The sequence below is a fragment of the Phalacrocorax carbo genome, chromosome 1 (genome assembly GCF_963921805.1).
Source record: "Phalacrocorax carbo chromosome 1, bPhaCar2.1, whole genome shotgun sequence".
NCBI classification, from domain to species: Eukaryota; Metazoa; Chordata; class Aves; order Suliformes; family Phalacrocoracidae; genus Phalacrocorax; species Phalacrocorax carbo.
This window is the reverse complement of record NC_087513.1, coordinates 200,846,086-200,866,959: the sequence shown is the minus strand read 5'-3', so window position 1 is coordinate 200,866,959 and position 20,874 is coordinate 200,846,086. Positions and strand designations below refer to the sequence as shown.

Sequence of the window (20,874 nt, the reverse complement as noted above, 5' to 3'; positions counted from 1 at the left end):
GGATAATTTACAAAGAAATGCTATTGCTACAGACTTTCAACTGCACCTGTCTGTTATTTTCAAAGAAGAATTTTTGCCTCTCTCTACTATGCAGGCTACCTGACTGTGAATTCCCTACCTTCAGGCACCAAGTTCAGCAGACTGATCCCTCTGGGCTCTTCAGACAGGCCTTGCCTCTCTCTTCTCCTTGATTGTCTTTAAAGAAAGCTGTCCCTCAGGAGGAAGCAGGAGCAAAAGAAATTACAGAAGCCCTCTGGCTCTGGATAAAGGCAGGCTGAGAAACACTGAAGCCCTCAAATTCTGCAGCTTTATTGACATCATTGTGTGTTGTAGTCTGCTTGCCCACACATCTGCAACATGCTCTGCACACAGTCTGTTAATACATGCCTAAGCAAACTCAGCCCTCAAGGATTATTTTGGTTTTTGCTACATAACTAATCTGGTTTTCACCCTGCCCACAACACTACAGGAATGCCAGAAAAGGTTTCTGCAAAGACTAGGGTGAGCAGAAAGCATGCAGTGAGCAAAGAGTTCTTCAGGGAATAAATACAGCTGATTCTTCTTTCTGCAAGGATTCTACTAATACTAGTAGACCTGGACCTTCTCAGATTAACTTCCAGTTCTGATAAACAGAATTGGAAATAGTATCTCAAAAAGTAAGCAATACATGTAAATGTACCCAAAGCATGAATCTAGAAGAGCAGTATGAGCAAACACTTCCCACCATCAAACTTACAGAAACTGCTACAAGCCCATTGCCAAGTTTGGCTCCTTAGCCTTTCCTGCTGGTTGTGCAGGAGGATATATAGAAGAAGCTGAGGGTTTCTCATGAGCTGAGAGCTGAGACAGTGGTTAGAGCTCCCTCGTCACTTTTGGAAGCTCCTAATAGTACTTATATATAGAAAAAAAAGCATGTAGGAGCAATCAATACTGTTGTCTGTCTGCCTGTTTCACCCAAGCCGTATCTCAGGGACTGCCAACTGCCTGCAGTCCAGGAGGTTGTCTTTCCAAAGACAAATGAATGGGCAGGTATATTGCAATGGCTGGTGAAAAACATAGAAACTAGGGAAGAAAATACATGAGTATAATGAGAAAAAGTATCAGAAGTTAAAAAGGCACTGTGGATGTCTAAGAAATAGACGGTAAAAAATTATCTAATCAGAAGGAAGAATTAGCAGAAAACCAAATAACTGCACATTGCCATCCTTAAAAACTGTGGATGAACATAACCAGTTTGCACAGAAATAAAGGGGTTACTACAAAAAGACCTGAGTCTACAATGTCAAATACAAAAACGGAATACAAATTCTGCTTTGCTGAATTATTTAATTTCAGAATGACTTTTCCACTAAAGCTAGTTGTATTACACAACCGTAAGCAAGTATAGATCTGGGACCATATACTGTTCCTGCAACGTTCAGGAAAACCTACTTACTTCGTTAGCATCTTCCCCTTTGGAAATTTCCATAGCTATGTAAACTAATTTCACAGCTAAATTGCACTCATTGGATGAGTAGCATCATCAGAGTTGCACTGTACATATCTGTGTGCTACCAGAAAAATGGGATTGAAGCTGCCTCATGTTAGTCTCACTCTGAAAATTAAAATTATAATAATACCATTGTAGGATAATCTTTAAATTGCTTGTCCCTATGAAGTTCCTCTGACAGTAATACTAGAGAACCAGGGGAATGATTAGGACTGTTGAGACTGACCTTGTAGTTGGAACTGAATGTGATGAGTAGTGATATGGTTGTCTAATGATTTACCATTTTGTGACCCTGTTTTCCGTGACTACTAAGATTTTCCCCAACTAAGCATTTACGCTGAAATTTCCATGCAGAGTATCTCCATCAAACCTTAGCCTTGGTTCAGTCCTCTTTCAAAATCAGATTTGACAAATTTTCCAATTATCTGTGGGGTTTTTTTCCCCAACTCCTTTTTTTAAAAAGCTCCAGGAGTTCTTATAATTCAGGTTGTTCATGGCACTTTGAACTGGTCCCCTCACATGGAGTCATAGTATCATGGAAAGGTTTGGGTTGAAAGGGACCCTCAAAGATCATCTAGTTCAACCTCCCTGCCATAGGAAGGACATCTTTCACTAGATCAGGTTGCTCAAAGCGCCATCCAACCTGGCCTTGAACACTTCCAGGGATGGGACATCCACAACTTCTCTGGGCAACCTGTCTCTCATCACCTTCATCATAAAAAATTTCTTCCTTATATCCAGAATAAATCTACTCTCTTTCAGTTTATAACTGTTGTCCCTTGTCCTATAACTACAGCCCTTGGTAAAATGTCTCCCTCTCTCTTTCTTGTAAGCCCCCTTTATATATTTAAAGGCCACAATAAGGTCTCCCCGGAGCCTTCTCTTCTCCAGACTTAACAATCCCAACTCTCAGCGTTTCATCATAGGAGAGATGCTCCATCCCTCTGATCAATTTTGTGGCCCTCCTCTGGACCCGCTTTAACAGGTCCATGTCTTTCTTGTATCAGAGGACCCCAAAGCTGAACACAGTACTCCAGGTGGGGTCTCACAAGAGCCGAGTAGAGGGGCAGAATCACCTCCCTTGACCTGCTGGCCACAGTTTTTTTGATGCAGCCCAGGGTATGATTGGCTTTCTTGGCTACAAGTACATATTGCTGGCTCACATCTAATTTTTCATCTACCAATATCCCCAAATCCTCTGCATAGCTGCTCTCAATCCATTCATCTCCCACTCTGTATTAATACTGGGGATTACTCTGACCCATGTGCAGGACCTTGCATGTGGCCTTGTTGAAATTAATGAGGTTATATGAAGACATTAAAATAGAAACCGCAATGAGAGCGACACATCACACTTCAGAATTTCAGGCTGGGCCTGTCAGTGAGTCAGACACACATGGGGAAGAAGAGGATTTCTCTTGTCTCAGCTGAGGAGCAAGAATGGGACCAGAAAAACAAAGCACTGCTCATAGCTCACTCCAAACTATCTGCTGGGTAGTTCCTGAAATCACTGTGCACACCAGAGAGCAACTTACTCCACAAATATTCAAGTAAATGTCAGTAGAAATAAGAGAAAAGTAAGGTATTACTCAAGGTGGCTAAAAATAGGAGCACTAAGATCTGTTTGATGCTCTTCAAGATGATGATATACAGTAATGAAACTTCAGAGGAAAACTCTACTTAGTGATAAGCTAACTTCTGAGTTCTTGACTTTGTAATGTGACTATTACAGTCCATTATTAGTAGTATATTTGATTTTTATAGCCTTCCTAAATACATATGCAGGAAAAGGTATTTTGCTATCACTCTAAGACTGGAATACATTACCCTGCTTCTTTTAAAAAATAGAATATATTCTATTTTGAATATTTCATCAATTTTTGCATATGATTGACAGTTGTACCTTTATTAAGATTTAGTACATTTTTGTTCTAGTTAAATAATTGTTTCTTTCTGCTCTTTGTATTTCTAGCCACTCACTGATCGCCTGACCTACTCTTAACTACTTTTCATCTCTTTCCACTGATTTACACTCACTGTGACCAGCTTCACTGGAGCTTTCATTAATTGGGAATTAATATATAGCAACATAGAAGAGAAGTGAGGCTGAACTCAGAGTTCAAAATTAGAACAACCTATAAAAAATGTAGGATATAATTTTTATTCTTAATTAACAAACAAAGAAGGCAGGAATCATTGCAGCTACTTACTTTGCTATACAAAGGCCTTCTATAAAGCCTTCTATAGCTCGGTGGCAAGTCACTGGAAATGTCCAAAAGATTTTCAGTGAGGTCCTCAACAAATCAAAGATTAAGATTCATAATTAATTGAAGGAGTTGTGTGTATCCTACAATTCAGAAAAAGGTTCTTGGTAGATATTCTGAGACTGCTGAATACCATAGAGTGACAATGCATAAGACTTGCAGCAGGAAACAACAAAAGTATCTTCTACTTTTGGGAAGACATTTTCTATGTACCCAGCTTCTATCTGTCCTTGGTAGATACGTCTGTTTTAGACATGAACAGTACTTTTAATAGAAGTTGAGCTCTATAGCAATCGTCTTATATTCACTTATTCTTAATTCATACTGATTTTAGGTGGTTTATGACTTGCAGATGGATCTGGTAGCCCAGCAGACAGAATATAATTTCTCCAGTTCTAATGCATCTAGAGAACAGAGGTTAATGGACTGTCTCCTGGGCAGCTCCAACAGGTCCCTGCTAACTACCAGTAGCTAAACCTTGTGTTGCTACTTAACTGAGAAACTGGGAGTTGTAGCTGAAGGATATTCCCCAGATTCAAAGTTGGGGTGCTGATTCAATGACAGTTTAGAAGGGAAAATGTAGTGTATTGTAGTAACATCCCTGCTTCTGTACTCTTCCTTGTGAATGCATATGCACCAGTCATTATGTACATGAACAACTAGAACTAATGAAGAAACTCCAGTGTCACACTTCATTTCATAGGGTTACTCACAAGGGGGGGAAAATGTAAGTGTGTAAGTGAAACCTGCAATGGCAAGTTTTAAAATTTTCATCTAAAATATTCAGGAATCCCAACAGTCTAAGAAATCTTAAAAGAACCTTTTTTAAAGCACAGCTTTGAAATAAACATAAAAAATGTAATCATGGGGGTCACTCGTGTGGCAATTCTAATCTGAAATTCTCCAGGAATCAGAAATATTAAATCCACTGAAATAAGAGGCTGGAAGAAGAATTGGATCTAGTTTTAGTCCTCTCTCTCAGAAGGTTTCCTGTAAAAGCCTAATAGATAATTAGTATTATAACTGTTACAGTGGAGTACTCATGACTTCTTTTTCATTTAAGAGACATAAATAAGTCTGTGAGCAGTTTGCTTTTTAATGGGTTAAATTATACTCATATCAAGAAGGCTTATTTGTTTATGATTAAAACTGAATATGTACAAAAAATGGGTCTGAAAATTCAAAAATAGCTGTCTTCTTTTATGAAGATCTACTCTTAACAGCATGTCCCTTGTAGATTCTTCACCTTCTGTAGGGGAATAGACAGGGATCGGCGACCGGAAGATTACGGGCTGTGACGGAAAGATAGACTCCTCCCCATAGGAGTGGCAGGAACAGGAAGCGCAAGAGCTATATAAGCGTGTGACGCAGCTAAATAAACGGACATTTTGTATCCATCATATTGATGTCTGTGCATCACTGTCCCCAGGGTGGGTAGAGCCCTGTGTCCCGGAGATATGCGGCCCAAGATAAGTTCTCCCGTAGAAGCGTACAGCTACAACCTTCCTCTGAAGGGTACTTGTGTACTATTGTTTCCATCTCCAAAACACTCAAAGGGCTGTGTAGGTATTTATTATCTCACTCCTAAGGGTGATAATGTTTAGTACACATTGACCCTAAAATAATCTATGCCACTGCTCTATGGTGTGTTCAACTCTTTCTTGCAAATCAAGTAAATAAATTGGAAATAAGTTGGATTGCCTTCACTATAGAGATAAACACAGTTAAAGTGTTGTCTCTAACTCAAAGTGTCACCCATAAATAAAAGCCCTTAATGCAGATTGCACTGATGATTTTAGTGTTAGTTGGCTGTCCTGCTGAGATAAAATTAACTGCTAATGGAGCCCTTCTCAAGCCAAACCCATTCAAGGGACATTCATCCTTCAACACCCTTCTGATATATATATATACAGAAAGAACAGGATTTGGTTTGGTTTTGGTTTTAAATTTACAGTGCAATTCAGGATGAAGAACTACAGGACATTCCTGGATACATTGGTGCTATGCATGGGTCATTAAGTGAACAGAGGATTACTCTGGCAAGTAAATACATAAGTGTTGTGTAACCATCCCTTGCTCAAGGATGCTTTTCCTTGAGAAAAGAAACCCTTTTAGTGGTACATGTATGAGGAAAAATACATTATGCTGTTCAAAGTTTATCTGGTTTATTCTATTAACATATATAGATTATCTATATAACTGTATCACACATACAGTTTTTAGAGTAACTAAGCATAGATGTTCTTCAGCCCTTTCCATGTCTTGATTTCTTATCCTCATTTTATAGAGTAACAGATATTTCTTCAAATTCAGTTGAGTTTCCAAATACATCAGATCCTGCTCATGCATGGTCTCACGTGTTTCTGTTATTTTAATCACCATAAATATTTATTGCTGCTTAAGTAAGTATGTGTTCATAATCATTGTAATTTTAAGTTGGCAGGAAAGCTTGGAATATTAAAAAGCTTCTCAAAGCTCCACACCCTGTTTACAGCCACAGTATATAAAGTGTATGAGCTGAAAAGAAGCTTATTACTTAATTGTTTCTTATCACTTACAAACTTTCTGCCAATAGCCCGAAACTCTCCTACTGCTGGGAGATATGCTATAAAATTTTGTTTTATAATGTTGAAATAATAACAAAGAGCTGTTACAATGATATCTTCCTCTAATATGTATATCCTAATATCCAACCTAAATGTCTCCTGGTGCACCTTGAGACCATTTCCTCTAGTTCCATTGCTAGTGACATGGGAGAAGAGGCCAACACCCACCTCACTCCAGCCTCCTTTCAGGTAGTTGTAGAGAGCAATGTCATCTCCCCTCTACCTCCTCCAGGCTAAACAACCCCACTTTCCTCAACCTCTCCTCATAAGACCTGCTCTCCAGACTCTTCTCCAGCTTCGTTACCCTTCTCTGGACATGCTAAAATTCAGCCTTAAGATGAAATTCTTTCAAGTATAACCCTGTAAGAAACATTAAAGTTATTAGTATCTCTCAGTGGGCTTTTCTTTCACCTGTTTTCTGCCCTAAATTGTACAGCAGGAAAATTAGGAAAAAGCCATGGTATACAGCCAACATTTTACGGCTTCATTATTCCTGCCTGTGACTTCTAGTTCAGGAGCAAATAGAATTCCTTTATAACTGGTATAGGACAAAGACTGAAGGAAAGGGAGATTCTCTCCATTCTAGTTTTATTTTAAGTCAGCAATCTCAGCTTTCATCACAGGGAACAATTTATTTAATATCCATATTTGACCTCAATACATGACTGACATCTTCCATATTTCCTTCTACCCAAGTTCTTCTCCAAATATGTCTCTGAAGATCAGTAATAACCTTACAACGTTGTCACTCAGGATGGGATTCACACTACCCAGTGTCAGTCACACAAAAATTAAGCCTCTAAGCTACTCATCTATACTCTTTCTATAGTCACTGAAGAGAAAAATGAACTTCCAGGGCATGAAGTATTCCATCCTGAATTCTGGAAACCTCGTTGTTTTACTCATTTACTACAGCAGGACCCAAATGTTTCTATCTTTGCTTAATTGCCTGCTTCTATGCCCAAACTGTCATTTGATATACAAGACCCTTCCTATGCTGTCATCAGCATGCTTTTTCTGAGAAATGGCTGAAAACCAGGTTTATGAGGGCCACGATGGCCACACACTGGGTAGGCTTAGTTCATGAAACTCTCAAAAGACTCTAGGTGAGATGTTAACTTCTTACGCATGACTCACCCCATGCCTTTGAAAGTGCACTACAGAATGTATGTTTCTGCTCCCATAAAGTACCCCAAAACAGGAAAAAAGACTGCACGAGTGTGTTGACTGCTAGTTCTAAAACACTGCTTGTCAGCACAACAGCAAGATCCTGCTTAGCTCAAAAAAATCCTGTATTTTGGCATGCAGGTCAGGGATATTATTAGTCACTAACTGGGAGGGAGGGCAGACGTGAAGTATTTTGGGCAGCTTATGGTAAAAAGATTTGAACAAGTCCCTTAATCTAAAATACAGATTCTAAGGAAAGAAATGTCAAAGAAATACACTTGAGAGAAACTAGATATGTTATTCCACTGAGAGGTGAAGTGAGTGTGCTCTTTCGCTGGAGGTTGTGTAATTGCAGTTCAGAAAACCGCTACTGAGCCTGGCCTAACTATACCTGGTCGTGAGATATCTTCTAGATCTACATTTCTGCCTACATAACAAAGACTGAATACTGACCTTTTTCAAATTAATGAAAACCCATTTGTTTTCTTGAAGTTGTGTGAATACAAATTAAAGCCTAGTTCTGTTTGCATTTTGGAGTGTTCTATATGTTCTTCCACTGTGCAGATCTGGCAGAAAAGCTTTGAAACGCAGTTGAATTGTGAAACACTCTGAAACTTAACAACATCTGTCAGCTTAAAATACTTAGGTCTAGGGTTTTTTGCTAGAAATTAATTCTACCTGTTGGATACAATATTATTTATAGATTCCCAAAATCTCTGGGATACTATAAAAAAACTCCTGGGTTTTTTTTAAAGTTTTCAAGATAGGATTTGAGCATAAGACTGTCTTCAAATAGACCCAAGAATCTTCTTCAGTTGCTACCTTAGTGGTTTGTTCTCTTGGCTTGTGTCTCTTAACTTTTCAAAATTGACTCCTAAGTAGCGAAACCTTGTGCCCAAGTTTCAAGGTAACTCACAATGCTTTTATGACACTGCATTCTGCTTTTGGAAATAGTTCAGTGTATGGAAAACCCCTCCCATGTGAGAAGGAATGGATTCCAAGAGTCCAGCTATGAAGTTCAGAAACCTGCTTGTCTGGTAAAGATCATATTTTTAAAAGAAATGCCTTATTGCAAATCCCAGCTCCTTTCCTGAGAGCCTAATTATAAGGCAATTGCTTTTACCAGGCCTGAGGCCATTTCATTTTTAGTAAGCTTAATGATGCTACACGCTGGCAAGTTCAGGAGCATTTTGCAGGAAGAGCTGTTTTCGAACTCTTTCTACAGCACCTATTTAGCAGTCTTAAGCATAAATCTTTCAGTATCCAATATATGGAGGAATTCTCATCTACACATTCTTTCAGAGTGCTGCTTTCTTTATGAAAGGAAAAGAGACAAATAGTACTTGCTGTGTAGACTTATTATTTAGTATTTTTAAATGTTTTTTTTCACTAGTTAAAACAGAGACATGCTAGAAGGCCTACAGTTTACATAATGTCAGCATCAGGTTTACACAAAATAGTCATGGAATAAACAAGGCATAGTGCATAAATGATTTCTCTCTTCTGCAGGCAAGTATGAAATTGTAAAAATCACGCCAAATATGTCTGATGAATAGCAAATGTTCTGGCTGGCATTCTGCCTTATGTGAGGTAGCTGCAGTGTCAAAGTAAAGAACTGTTTAATAAAATAAGCAAATATTAAAATAATAATGCATCACTTAAGACACATATTTCAGTTTAATATCGCTGCCCTTCTCCAGATGTAAGAGTGGTCTTAATTTGCTGTAGGTAGCCCTGATATTAAAACTATTATCAAACAACAACATCTTCCTGAAAGTTATGCAAGCTTTAATTTATCTGTCTTGAAATTCATAGGTAGGTTAGTTTCTCTTAACCTACCTAAGTATCCTCCATATTCATTAAAATCATTTAAGAAATTAAGGTACAGCTATGAATTCTATTTGCATGAATGAAAATGCTGCATTTTGGAATGTACATGTATATGAAAGGCCAGCCATATGTTGTCATGGTTGTACTATCTAACCTCTAGATCTGACACAATACTGGACTGTTTAAATGGAAATAGCCTAGGCTGGTGGAAAGTGAAATCAATTTTCTCTATTCCCTCAGAGAGACTAAAGTTTAGAAGGTGGAAAAACTTAAAACAAGAAAACAAAGGATTTAGTAATAACCATGGGTTTTACAACACATAGCATCAGGGACACCTGTATGCTGCAACAGGGCATGCTCTTAGCCATAGTTCCTGTCCAGCTACTATGCCTGGGCTTGCTCCTCAATACGAAGCAGGGATCCCCAAATGAGGATATCCTTCTTGGTCCTGTCCAAATAAAAAGTCAGGATATGGCCAGGGTTCACACACAAACTGAGGATTTCGGAAGCACTCCCAGGACCTGCAGGCTGGACATAGGCCCTAAGGCTCCTGTGCAGCTTGAAAGACATCGAGCAGGACTCTTAAAAACAAACGTGTGCTTTTCAGATAAGACAAAAGTGGAAGGACAGAGACAAAAGAGGAAAGAGAAGCAAATATATACAAGCATGGTATTCCTGAATTAAAAATTATATACAGAAGCAGAAGTCCTAGACTCTTTAGAGGATTCTTGTGTGATGAATTGCCGAAAACAGGGGAACATGCACAGATGTTTTAGTGCTTTGTGCAGGTATGTATGTTTATAAAGTAAAGGATAACTCTTCTGGAGCCTGCATGTCTGCTTCATTTGCACATCTCCCTAAAGACAAAAAGTGTAAATCCTCCACAAGGCTGCAGAAAGTAATGCTTAAAGTAATGGGAAGTCTTAAAATATCCTAGAGCTCTTGGGTGGCGTCACATCAGACCTGAAGGGAAAATCCAAGGAAACTTTTCTGTTTCTTTTTACTTTTTAACTTAACCCAAGAACACTTCTGAGTTCCCAAAAAAGACAGGTCCCCCAGCTTTGCCCTGACTTCATACTGGAGTGAGACCACCTCACTCAGCAAAGTAAGTCCACGCACAGCCAGAGAGTTCATGAAGAAAGTCAGTGCTATAGCCTGCTCAGAGCAAGAAAAGGAAGACAGTTCAGGAGCTCTCTGTTGTGGGACCTGAACAGAGCAGAGTGCAGAAGGGCAGCTCTACCAGGCTGGGTGGTACCACAAAGAGAGAGCTTCTGGGCAATGGAAGTTTTCTTCTATCACCCATTTTCTCTGTTACCCATTGAACACCCACTGACTGTGAACAGGAAGAAGTAATACCTAGTACACCAGTAATCCTGAAAACTGCACCTATTCATTGTTAAAAAGGTACATGACGGTATTTTATGTGTATCATAATGCTTATGTAAGAGTATCAGTACCATTTACATGTCAGTTGCATTTCATAATAATCTTCATTCTGCAGATGCCTAAGCTGAAGCTAAAAGAATCTGAAACCTGCTCAAAATGGTCATGTAGTTGTAATGAACTTAAAAGGTTAAAACTGCAGAAGTGATGGAAAGAAGGCAAAAATAGTGGTCATAGCTTTTATATGAAAACTTGGAGACTATGTTTTTTTTAACTTACAAAAAATAAAGCCTGGAAAACCTCAGAATAGTCTGAAGCTCATGACTCCTTTCATTGCAGTATTCTTTTGTCATTATAGCACCGATAGTAAGCTTAAGAATGTATATATGAACATGTACAAATATCTCAGGGAGGGCTAGTCACGGCACTGAGAAAGTACTTGTATGTTCTGTAAAATGAATACTGATTTCTGCAACTTAAACTACCAGTATAAAAATGTAAACTCATTTTTTTAAAAAAATCTGAGTTTAAAATTAGGTTCCTAAAAGTATTATATCTCAACCTCAATATAAACATCATTTTTCAGAACTGGTATCAGTCCTGAATACTGAAAAGCAGTCCAGACTTCTGACCCCTTTTTTAGTCTCAGGTCTTTACAATGAGCAAAAATGAAGGCTGTAGCCAGAGTAAGGTGTATCAAATCAGAAAATGAAGATCTGATGTACCAACTCTATTATTCAGAAAAAATAAAATAATATCATTCAGTGTAAAGTAAGTGAAATAATGTTGCCACGAATAATAGCCAAAGAGAAGCCCAAGGAGGCTCGTAAAGGACTTTGAGGTATTTGTGTGGCACCACTCAGAGAGAGCATCAGTTTAGCCAAACAATGAAACCAAAGAAAAACCAGAAATTCACATAACAGAGTTGTGAATTCTATCTATAAAATTAACCTGTGGATTTATATTGTCTCATTCAATAGATATTCAATAAACTTTTAATTAAAATTTTGACAACAAAGATGTATAGCAAAGAAATTGTGGCAGCTGACAATAACTTATTCTTGAAAACATTTAGGACTCTGCTCAGACAGGGAAAGTGAGACTCAGCACTTCATAGAATGTGAAGTTTAGTGTTAGGGGAAAATCTGCAAATGTCTTCAAGGACAATGCTGCACTGACCACAGAAAGGAAAAGAAACTAAAACCTACAAGAGCAGGCCTTGTCCTGCTCTATTTGGCTTGGCATTACCCAGCCAGCATATATAGCCACCCAACCAGTGCATGCATGGCTAAAAAACCAGCCACAATACATGCTGTCTTTACTCGATGTAGTAAAGGGCGAGGAAAGAAAATGGAGTTGTTTCAGAAAGCAAACTGAGGGGAAAAGAGCTCAGAAAGCAGGCCTCAAATGCAACAGGACTCAACAAGAAAAAAAATATTTAAAATTTTCTTATGTCAAAGGCATATTACTTGGAGGGAGAAACAGAAGCTGTAGGAATCTTAAGCAAGGAAGATATCAGTCTGCTGAGTTAAGTTTTAAATGCCAGCAGCCATAGCTGCAGCATACCTAAATAGTTTATTTGATAAAGAGATGGTTTAGCTGGAGCATCATTTCTCAGCACTTGGCTCAATAACAACAGAACATACAGAGAAAAACAGGTCAAAACAAAGACACAGTCAAGCCAACCAGTATATATTTTACCCAAAGCAACTGCTTTCAAAATTTACTGAGATCTTCTCTCTCCCATCACTTCTGCTCCTGAAGTACATGTTTCTACTTGCATGTCCACAGACAGTAACTTACCAAATATCTGCATCTACATTGCTTTGATTTGCACTCTCTGCTCAGCAGCATCTTTTTCTCCCATTCCTGAGTTCCAAACCTAATACAATCAGCTCAGACAGTCAGCAGCACCACTTTCCAAATGCATTGCCAGGTTTCAGCACTCTCACATCTTCTCCCTTCTGTGATTACTCCAAGAGTGTCCCTCTTGATCTTTTCATCAAGGCTATATGTAAGCAGATTCTTTCTAAAGTTTCACTCTCTAAAACACAGATTCTTCCAGACTGCTAAAACTGTCGCCCAGGCTTATATCACCGTGCATCCCAATTGCTGCAATGTTCTCCCTCAGCCTGGAAAACTATAATCTGTCATCTTTGGTATCCATTCAAAATGCTCCTGTGAAGTTTGTTTTCTGAGCCCATCATCTGCCTGTGTCATTTTTACCTATGCATCCATCCACTGGATATCCTTTCCCTACCTCACCAGTTATAGCTACTTGTTTTCATTTCCAAGAAACGTCAGTCTGATTCATTCCCCTTCAGCCCTCTCTGAGCTTCTCTTATGCTGCATCCAACAGCTCATTATGCTTGCCCTCTATGTCTGATTTGTTAAATACAAGAGTATTTGTTCTTATTTCTGTGCCATACTTCTCTGTAAACATTCCTGAATGAATAGTATGAAACAATTGAGAGTATTACATTCATTGTCTGAGTCCAAGATTAGAAGCACCAAGGTCCTGAATTAAAAATGCTGTGACAGTAAAGCTGGGTGAATAATTTACAGCATGGAATTTATTTAATTAATTTTGCTTAATTTTCTGTTTACAAAATGGTGAATTTGCTATTCAGAAGTGTTCACAAAATAATCTTTGCAAATTATTCTTGCCATATTGCTTAAAAATAAGCAAATTTGGAAACTGATCTGTTTTGATGTATATATATAGGTCACATGATAAATTTCTGTAGCCTGGTTACAGGAGTATATCTTAGAGGCAGGCTGTGGGTACAAATACTGGTGATTACATATTGGTGTCACTGCCTGACAATAACTTCTAAAATTATAGTTGTTGTGGTGATCATTCCTAGCAATAAACTTAGCTTCCAGAATATCATCTGAAACAAATGAAAAAGATATAAACACATGAGCTACATTTATTTTAAAATGCAAATGCTTTTCCAAAAGAATAGTCATTATATTTTAAGCCTCATTCTCTAAGGAAAAAAAAAAGGGTTCATTGCCTGAGTTTTGCCTTTCTGTAATGCTCAGCTGAGTCGTTCTCACCTAACCCCACAGTAACTTTATTAGATTCTGGGTAAAAAACAAATGAAAAAAAAAAAAAAGTACAGCTCCAAAACAGCCACAGTTCACACTGCCTTGCTCATGGACAGTCTGTGGACGGAAGCAGGGGACATGTAGGGAGGCTCAGAGGACATGGGGGAGAAGGGAGGTGGAGGAAAACCCAGGATGAAAGGATCTGAGAAAGAACTGGCTATATTAAGGCAGTAACAGGGAAGAATGGATGTTAGAGGTGTAAGACATCCTTCCATATAAAAATAAGTTTTGTTTATTCCTCTGCTATAGAATTACATGAGGGTTTAAACTTTTTGGTTTATTCATTTTCTGAATGCATAAGTCTTATTTCATGATTCTCAGCAGCCATCATCTTATTTCGCTGGTCAGGACAGTATTTCCATACAGTTAACATCTTTCTATCTAAAGTGGCACAAAACTAGGTGAAAGACAGAAAGCCACGGTCTAAATGATACAATATTCATGACCTATGTATAAGATTCCTTCTTAGTGTTCTCACAGGACTCAGCCAACCTTCCTTCCAAACAGGTCATAGAGTTTTACAAACTTTATTTCCTATTCCCATGCAATCATAGTTTTCAACAAAGAATGTCCTGAATGCCTCAAAACAGCAAACTAAAATTAATCATCTGGGAAAACACTAACTACACCCATGTACCAGATACAGCATGTGAAACAAGGTCACTAGATATCACTCTGGACTGTGGGTCAGAAGTTCCTCAAGTCCCGTTCTCAGAGCTGTCCTGAGATCCAGTGCGGTAACATCAGATAAATACAAACCGAGACCAAACTCCCAATCTTTTCTGACTATGTCACCGTAACAATTTTCAAATGAGGGTTGGTACCTTCCACAGTAGTCCTTTGGTTTCTGAGCATTAGTAATACAAACCCCTAGCCCAGGAGCACAAAAATTATTTACAGTGTGATCTTTTACTTTGGTATACTGTCCTACCAACCTGTATCTATACCATGCTCAGTTCTACCTGTGGTATGTATTGTAACCTTTCAGCCACAATTATTACTTAGGTGGGTAATTAATATTTTTTGATGCCTTTTGCAGCATATTAGAGGCTAAAAATCAAAGGAACGGCACTCTTGTGAAGATCTTTTCTCTATAGTCTATCAACAAATACTATGTGAAACAGCTCGGAAACTGGTGCTTTAGTTTGCGAGACTCAGACAGAAAGTCAAAATATAATTTTACACTTATAAAAAAAATTTTATCTGCTTTTCCTATCACAAAATTAAAGGTATTGCATATACAAAACATATTCTCTGTAGATGTCACATGATAATAACACAGATGATAACTTAACTGCATTTATTAAATTCTACCTCTCCTCTTTTTTCTCTCAGATACATGCTGGATGCCAAATCCACTGAAGAGAAGGGAAGGTGATGAAGTCTGCACCAGGACAAACACATGCAATATCTCCTTTTCTGCAGAGCAGCAAAGGAGCATGACACCCCAGTGCCATGTCCCACTCATTCAATTTACTGTGAATGGACATGTGCTGTCCTCTTCCTGTTTTTCAGTGGAAGTTTAAATCTCTTCTAACACTTTCTTTTAGTGAATGCTCCACTCCTTATGGAAAATTTGAATTCTTTCAGGGGAATGATAAGTGCCTAAACCCTAAATCATTCAAGTTTCAGCTGAAACAGAAGTATTTGAGTGCCTTCCAGGAGCTGCAGCTCGGGCTAGGAACACCACTGTGTGCTTCATCACCCTTATGACACTTTGGCTGATGTGTCACCTAAAGGAAACCAGGCTATAATACAGGATGTGTATTTTCCTGTAGGGAATTGGGAATATGAGGCATATATTCCCATGGGGGAACCATGATGACAGCTCAGCATTGAAGCACTTGATTTTCAATGGGCTTATTTCAGGTTTTTTTTTTTAGGTGAAACAAAAATATTGCCTTTCCATTTTTATAGGGAAGGTCTGTAATTTAAGAAGATGGCTACTGGGATTTTTTTCTATCTTAGTTTCAACCAGATTTTGCTAACTTAGAACTTGAGCTATTACCTTGTAGATGTCCAGGAATCCACACTGATGGTCAAACCGCGTGTAGAGTTCGTTCAGCATGCTAATGACCTGCATGGGCGTGCACTGTGCACAGATGGCAGTGAAGCCAACAATGTCTGAGAAGAGCATGGTGACATCATCAAACTTCCTGGCCTGAACCTGCTGCCCCTGCCACAACTGCTGAGCCACTTCTTCAGGGAAAATAGAAATAAGGAGATCTACTGTTTTCTTTTTCTCCTCTTCCAGGGCTTGGTGTGTGCATTCTAGTGTTGCCTTCAGTTTATCCATTCGTTTTTTCAAGCCATCCTGGGCTTTTGCTTGCTCCCCAACCAATATGACATCACGAGTAGCATCATGGATAGGTATGTCTGAAAGATGGAGGCCTCGGCCCATCAGTTCATCCAGCTTGTCCACACAGGGGGAACCCAGAAATAAAATCGAATTTGATTCTGGCACATGAATCATTTGTCCTTTAACTTCCATCACCTGTAAAGTAAAAATAGATTTTAGAAATGGAAAAATTAGCTAATAGATGTGCATCCCCATTCTACTTTCTCCACCTTTCCTCTTCAGTTAAAATGATAAACATTAACTGTAACCTTTTATACAGAAGCCTCTTACACTCACCTATTCAAATAATGAGACTCACATAGTCTACTTACCAAGGTGAGTCAGAAAATAGCCTGTACTGACACAGAAGTACTCCCAAATCAGATGTTGGATTCTATTTCAACCCAATTAAATAAGAAAGCAACCACAGTAACATGCATTTCTCAGAATGGTGTGTAAATAATGCTTCTAGATTTTGCTCCTGGAATGTAGCTGTCCTTAAAAGCAAATTCCAGAGTAGCTCCTTGCCTGTTACTTAGCTGTAAATTATTAAAACCGTAAGATTAAAGGGAAAGGACAACTATCTGAAAGCAGATCAGTGAAATGGTGAAGTAGCTTCCACTCTTTTTCAGCAAAACAGCTAAAAAGTCAAATGTGGCCAGGTTATAGAAGAATCAAGAACAGACGTGAAAAGAACTCCATAAAATAATGAATGTCAGGGAAAGTGTACCAGTGCTCCTACTTCCTATCTGTCTTCTCATACATGCAGCAGAGTTGAAGGCCAACATTCTGTTAGAGTCTGCAGATTTCTTGGTGGTACAGATTAATGTAATTTGTATCTGCAGAATAGAAGAAGGAGCAGTAGGAAAACAGTAGCACGTGGTTCATTGCACTGGTTTATAGATTTTGCATTTGCCTGTTAAATGGCTAGATGTTTTTGAGTGCCGTCTAGTGGCTGATACCAATGAGGCCCTGGCTTGTTACCTCTAGCTCTATGATGGCAGTCGAGCACAAAACAACCAGACTGAAATGGACATTGAAAACCAACTGTAATGATATATTTGCCATTTGGGGCTACATAAATTGATTTTTATTAAATTATTCAGGTCATACAGAAGTAACTGTCAAATACTGCAAAGGGACACTTCTCACCTGAATATAGTATTAAAAAAGAAAAAAAATAAAAGAACAAACAAACAGAAAACTAAGATGAGCATGTTCTGTTTAAGCAGAAAATAATTAAATTGGATAAACTGAATCTCTTTGTAAACACAGCCTGCCATAGCCTCTGTCATGAAAAACAATCATCGTTAATGTTTTCATTCCAGGACTGCACAAAGATCTAAAACACCTGCAGCCCTTACCCCAAGGACCTCATAGTCAAAACAGGCACAACACACAAACCTTGTGCATCTAAGCACAGTGTTAGACACCATCATGCCTTAAAGCTTTATTTTATTATTCTACAAAATCCACCAAAATAAAAAGGCTCCAGTCGCCCTTTCTTTCACCATGTAGGCATTCCCTCACTCTCACTTTATCATTTAAACCTTCTTCCATCCTCCTTCTTCCTTCCATCCATTCTTCCATTCCTCCTTCCAAGCGTAATAGGAAAACCTCAATCAGAGAATCCAGAGGTATCTGTCATAATGATGTGATTTAAGTGCCCAGAGGCCTGGAAGTTCCTGCTTAGCTGATAGCTACCCCCACATGTACTTTCCCTGTTTGGGGGAGATGTTGTGACGCTCCTATTTCCATTAGGGATTTCTTACATCAGATAATACACTGTCATTGCAGATCCTACTGTCAACATGGGGACTGAGCCTATCCTGTCCCATGCCCCTCTGCCTCCGTACCCCACCCTGCTAGCAACCTGACAGGTGTAACTTCTGATGTCAGCCTGGGAACTCAGCACATGAAAGTAAATGAAAGTAATTAAAATTGTCATTTTTCCTAATTTATGTTCCTACACAACTCTTAATATTTAGATTTCTAAGCCTTGTTTCCTCAGCTTCATTATGGGACAGCCATCTCTGTGAGAAAGCTAGTCAGCTACCTAGATGGGTAGATTTAATGCTCCAACACAAATTGTTCTTACTTTTTAAAACATATGGCTCCCTGCTCAAAACATAAGGGAAATAGGTGCCTTCTTCATGCATGCAGCCTCACGCTTTCAAAGGGCACATATGAAATTGTCTTAACTCTGAAGTACAAATTGCCAAATGTGAAATACATGGTATGGCATTTCTAAATTCTCTTCTTATTTTGTTTCCCTTTGCCAGAGAGTTCTTCTGTTTTGTGTTCCTAGAAATTCATTAGTGTGCAAAATAAATGTATCTCATATTATCACTTCTCTCTTCCACCTCCAGATGAAAATAGGGTGTCAGCTCAGGAGGAGCAAGTGTGACCACAGACCCTGGCTGAGCCAGCCTGGCCTGGGGGTGGGCTGCTTGTCAGCAAGGCAAGGCACCTGGCTTGGAGCTGTGTTTCTTCTGTTAACCTGCCATGAGACTAGAAGAAAATTAATGCATCCCTCTGCACTCCTACTTTGCCTTTGTCAATTTGAAGTGCTAAACTCTTTCATGTGATCTCTGTCTGTGTGAATATATTGTGCCAGCCTTCCCCGGGTGGCTTCTCCCCAGGAAACACTGATCAAGTGAATAACATACTAAACAGGCACTCTGGAGTCCTCTGCTCTGCTTCTGGGTAACCCCAGGCAAATTATCAACTCTGAGTGCTTATTTGGCCTTTCATCACAGCAGGAACAACAATATTGACCGTCCTATAACACACTTCAAGACTTATGTGTGAGAAGCAATAGAAGACACAGACACTCCTGTAAAATGCCTAAACTAATAATAACCTGTTCTGCGCAAGTGAGCCGAGCCTCTGCTTCAACAAGGTTGAGGGTTTCTAGAGCAATTTTAGAAACTTTTGAAAAGATACTCTCCATACACAACTGCTCAGTTTCCTGAAAGCATCAAGTTTCAGTACTATTCTGACTTTATCCTCTGAATATTATTATCATTTGCTCTGCTTAACAGGAATTTTTGATGTTTCCTATCACTCCTTTCATCTTGTATTAGGGATTCTGATGTCCTGCTCTCTCTTGATGACTGAGGGTTTTGGTTTGTTGTTTTTTTTTTTTAGAAAATGGCCTGCTAGTCTCTTCAAGCTGCCAAATCAGGGAACTGGATAGCAGAAGCAAAGCTGCCCCAGCTTGCCTGCGGAGAAACACTCAGGTCTTGTGATGCATAACAGTAGAGAATAGCTAAGACTGCATCACTCTTCTCAGTTTTCTGAGATGATTCAGACTCTTTGTAGAGGACTTCAGTCTGCAACTATGATTCAGCACAACCTCCATCTCTTTTCTTTGGACCTCTTGCCTCTTATAACCTCTGTATTTTAAAGTGTAACTGAATGAAATGGGACATCAGATTTGCCTGAAGCTTGCCATAGCAAGTCACACTTCTGAGCATCTCCCCAGAGCTGGACTGCTTTACACCTGGACTGTAAGCCTACAGGCAATCAGGATTACATCATCTATCTTACTTGCAAGCAGGGCAGGGAAAGATTAAAACATTTCTGTCATAAATTGTAATTCATTATTGCTACACTTCACTGCTTTCCTGTCTCTTTAATTATATTCTCACCAAATAAAATGAGAATAATTCCAGTTTTCAGAGGACATTCTCCTGATCTACAGTGCTCAAAGAGAACATTTTGAAATGAGCAATTACCCATATTTTATGGGATTATGTTGCTGTGAAATGATGGTCCAGCATAAGTAGCTCTAGGATGAAAAACAAAAAGACCTTTTGCTGAATTTTACTTTCACTGCAAACCCACTGCAAAGAAAGGGGAGCAAACAGAAGAGGTGCTGCTTCTCAGGAACTCTTTCAGCCTCTCTCCTCAGAGATTCACCCAGGGTACATTGACAGACTCTAAAACTGATCTTTGAGAACATGAGAGAGTCTCCTACTGTGCTGTACACCAACAGCTACTTCATTAGGTACAAAATATCCAACGGTCTGCATGCTCTGGATGCATGTCACCCTAGGATTAAGTATGGATCAAAAGTTTATGAATCAAATGCCAATTCTGCTGCCCAGCCTTTAAGCAAAAGCATAGGGAAAAGCCTCATTTGTTGCACTGATGGAAGACGATACTTCTCTGTACAAAGACAGGCATTTTGTAATAGTGACTGAGAGAAGGTGTACACACCCTCTGGAAAATACTGAGGGAAATATGAGACAATATTTTTGAGAAAGATTTGGGGGTTTAAAAAATATTTTTCTTCATCATTAGGCCAGGCCATGTATTCTGCAGCCTCTGCAATCCACAAATTTTAATGGAGCTTCTGCTTTGACTTTCATCAGTACATAAGCCCTCCCAAACTGTGCTTATAGCCTTCATCTTTTAGGTTTTTTTTACTGGGAGTACATTAGGAAACTTACAGTGCTAGGCCACACTTTTGTAAACAATTATGCATGTGTGCTTGACTTCTTACAATGGACAAACCAATGAGAATAAACAAGGCTACTTCTTTAACAGGCCCATAATTATCAGCTTATGATAAATCAACATGGACACCATCACTTCAAGGTACAAAAAAAATAACATAAGCTCAGGAAAAAAAAAGCATCACTGCACACTGAGGATGAGAATATAGGGTGATTTTTA

The 20,874-nt window shown here is 38.9% G+C and overlaps 1 protein-coding gene across 1 annotated transcript in view; it reads right to left on the bottom strand.

Annotated features, from left to right (window-relative positions):
• Positions 1 to 20,874, bottom strand: part of GUCY1A2 (guanylate cyclase 1 soluble subunit alpha 2) — a 177,283-nt gene that overhangs the window by 68,522 nt on the left and 87,887 nt on the right. Inside the window, exon 5 of the mRNA XM_064441269.1 lies at positions 15,862 to 16,347. Within this exon, the coding sequence (XP_064297339.1) occupies positions 15,862 to 16,347 (486 nt within the window). The remainder of the gene's footprint in view (positions 1 to 15,861; positions 16,348 to 20,874) is intronic.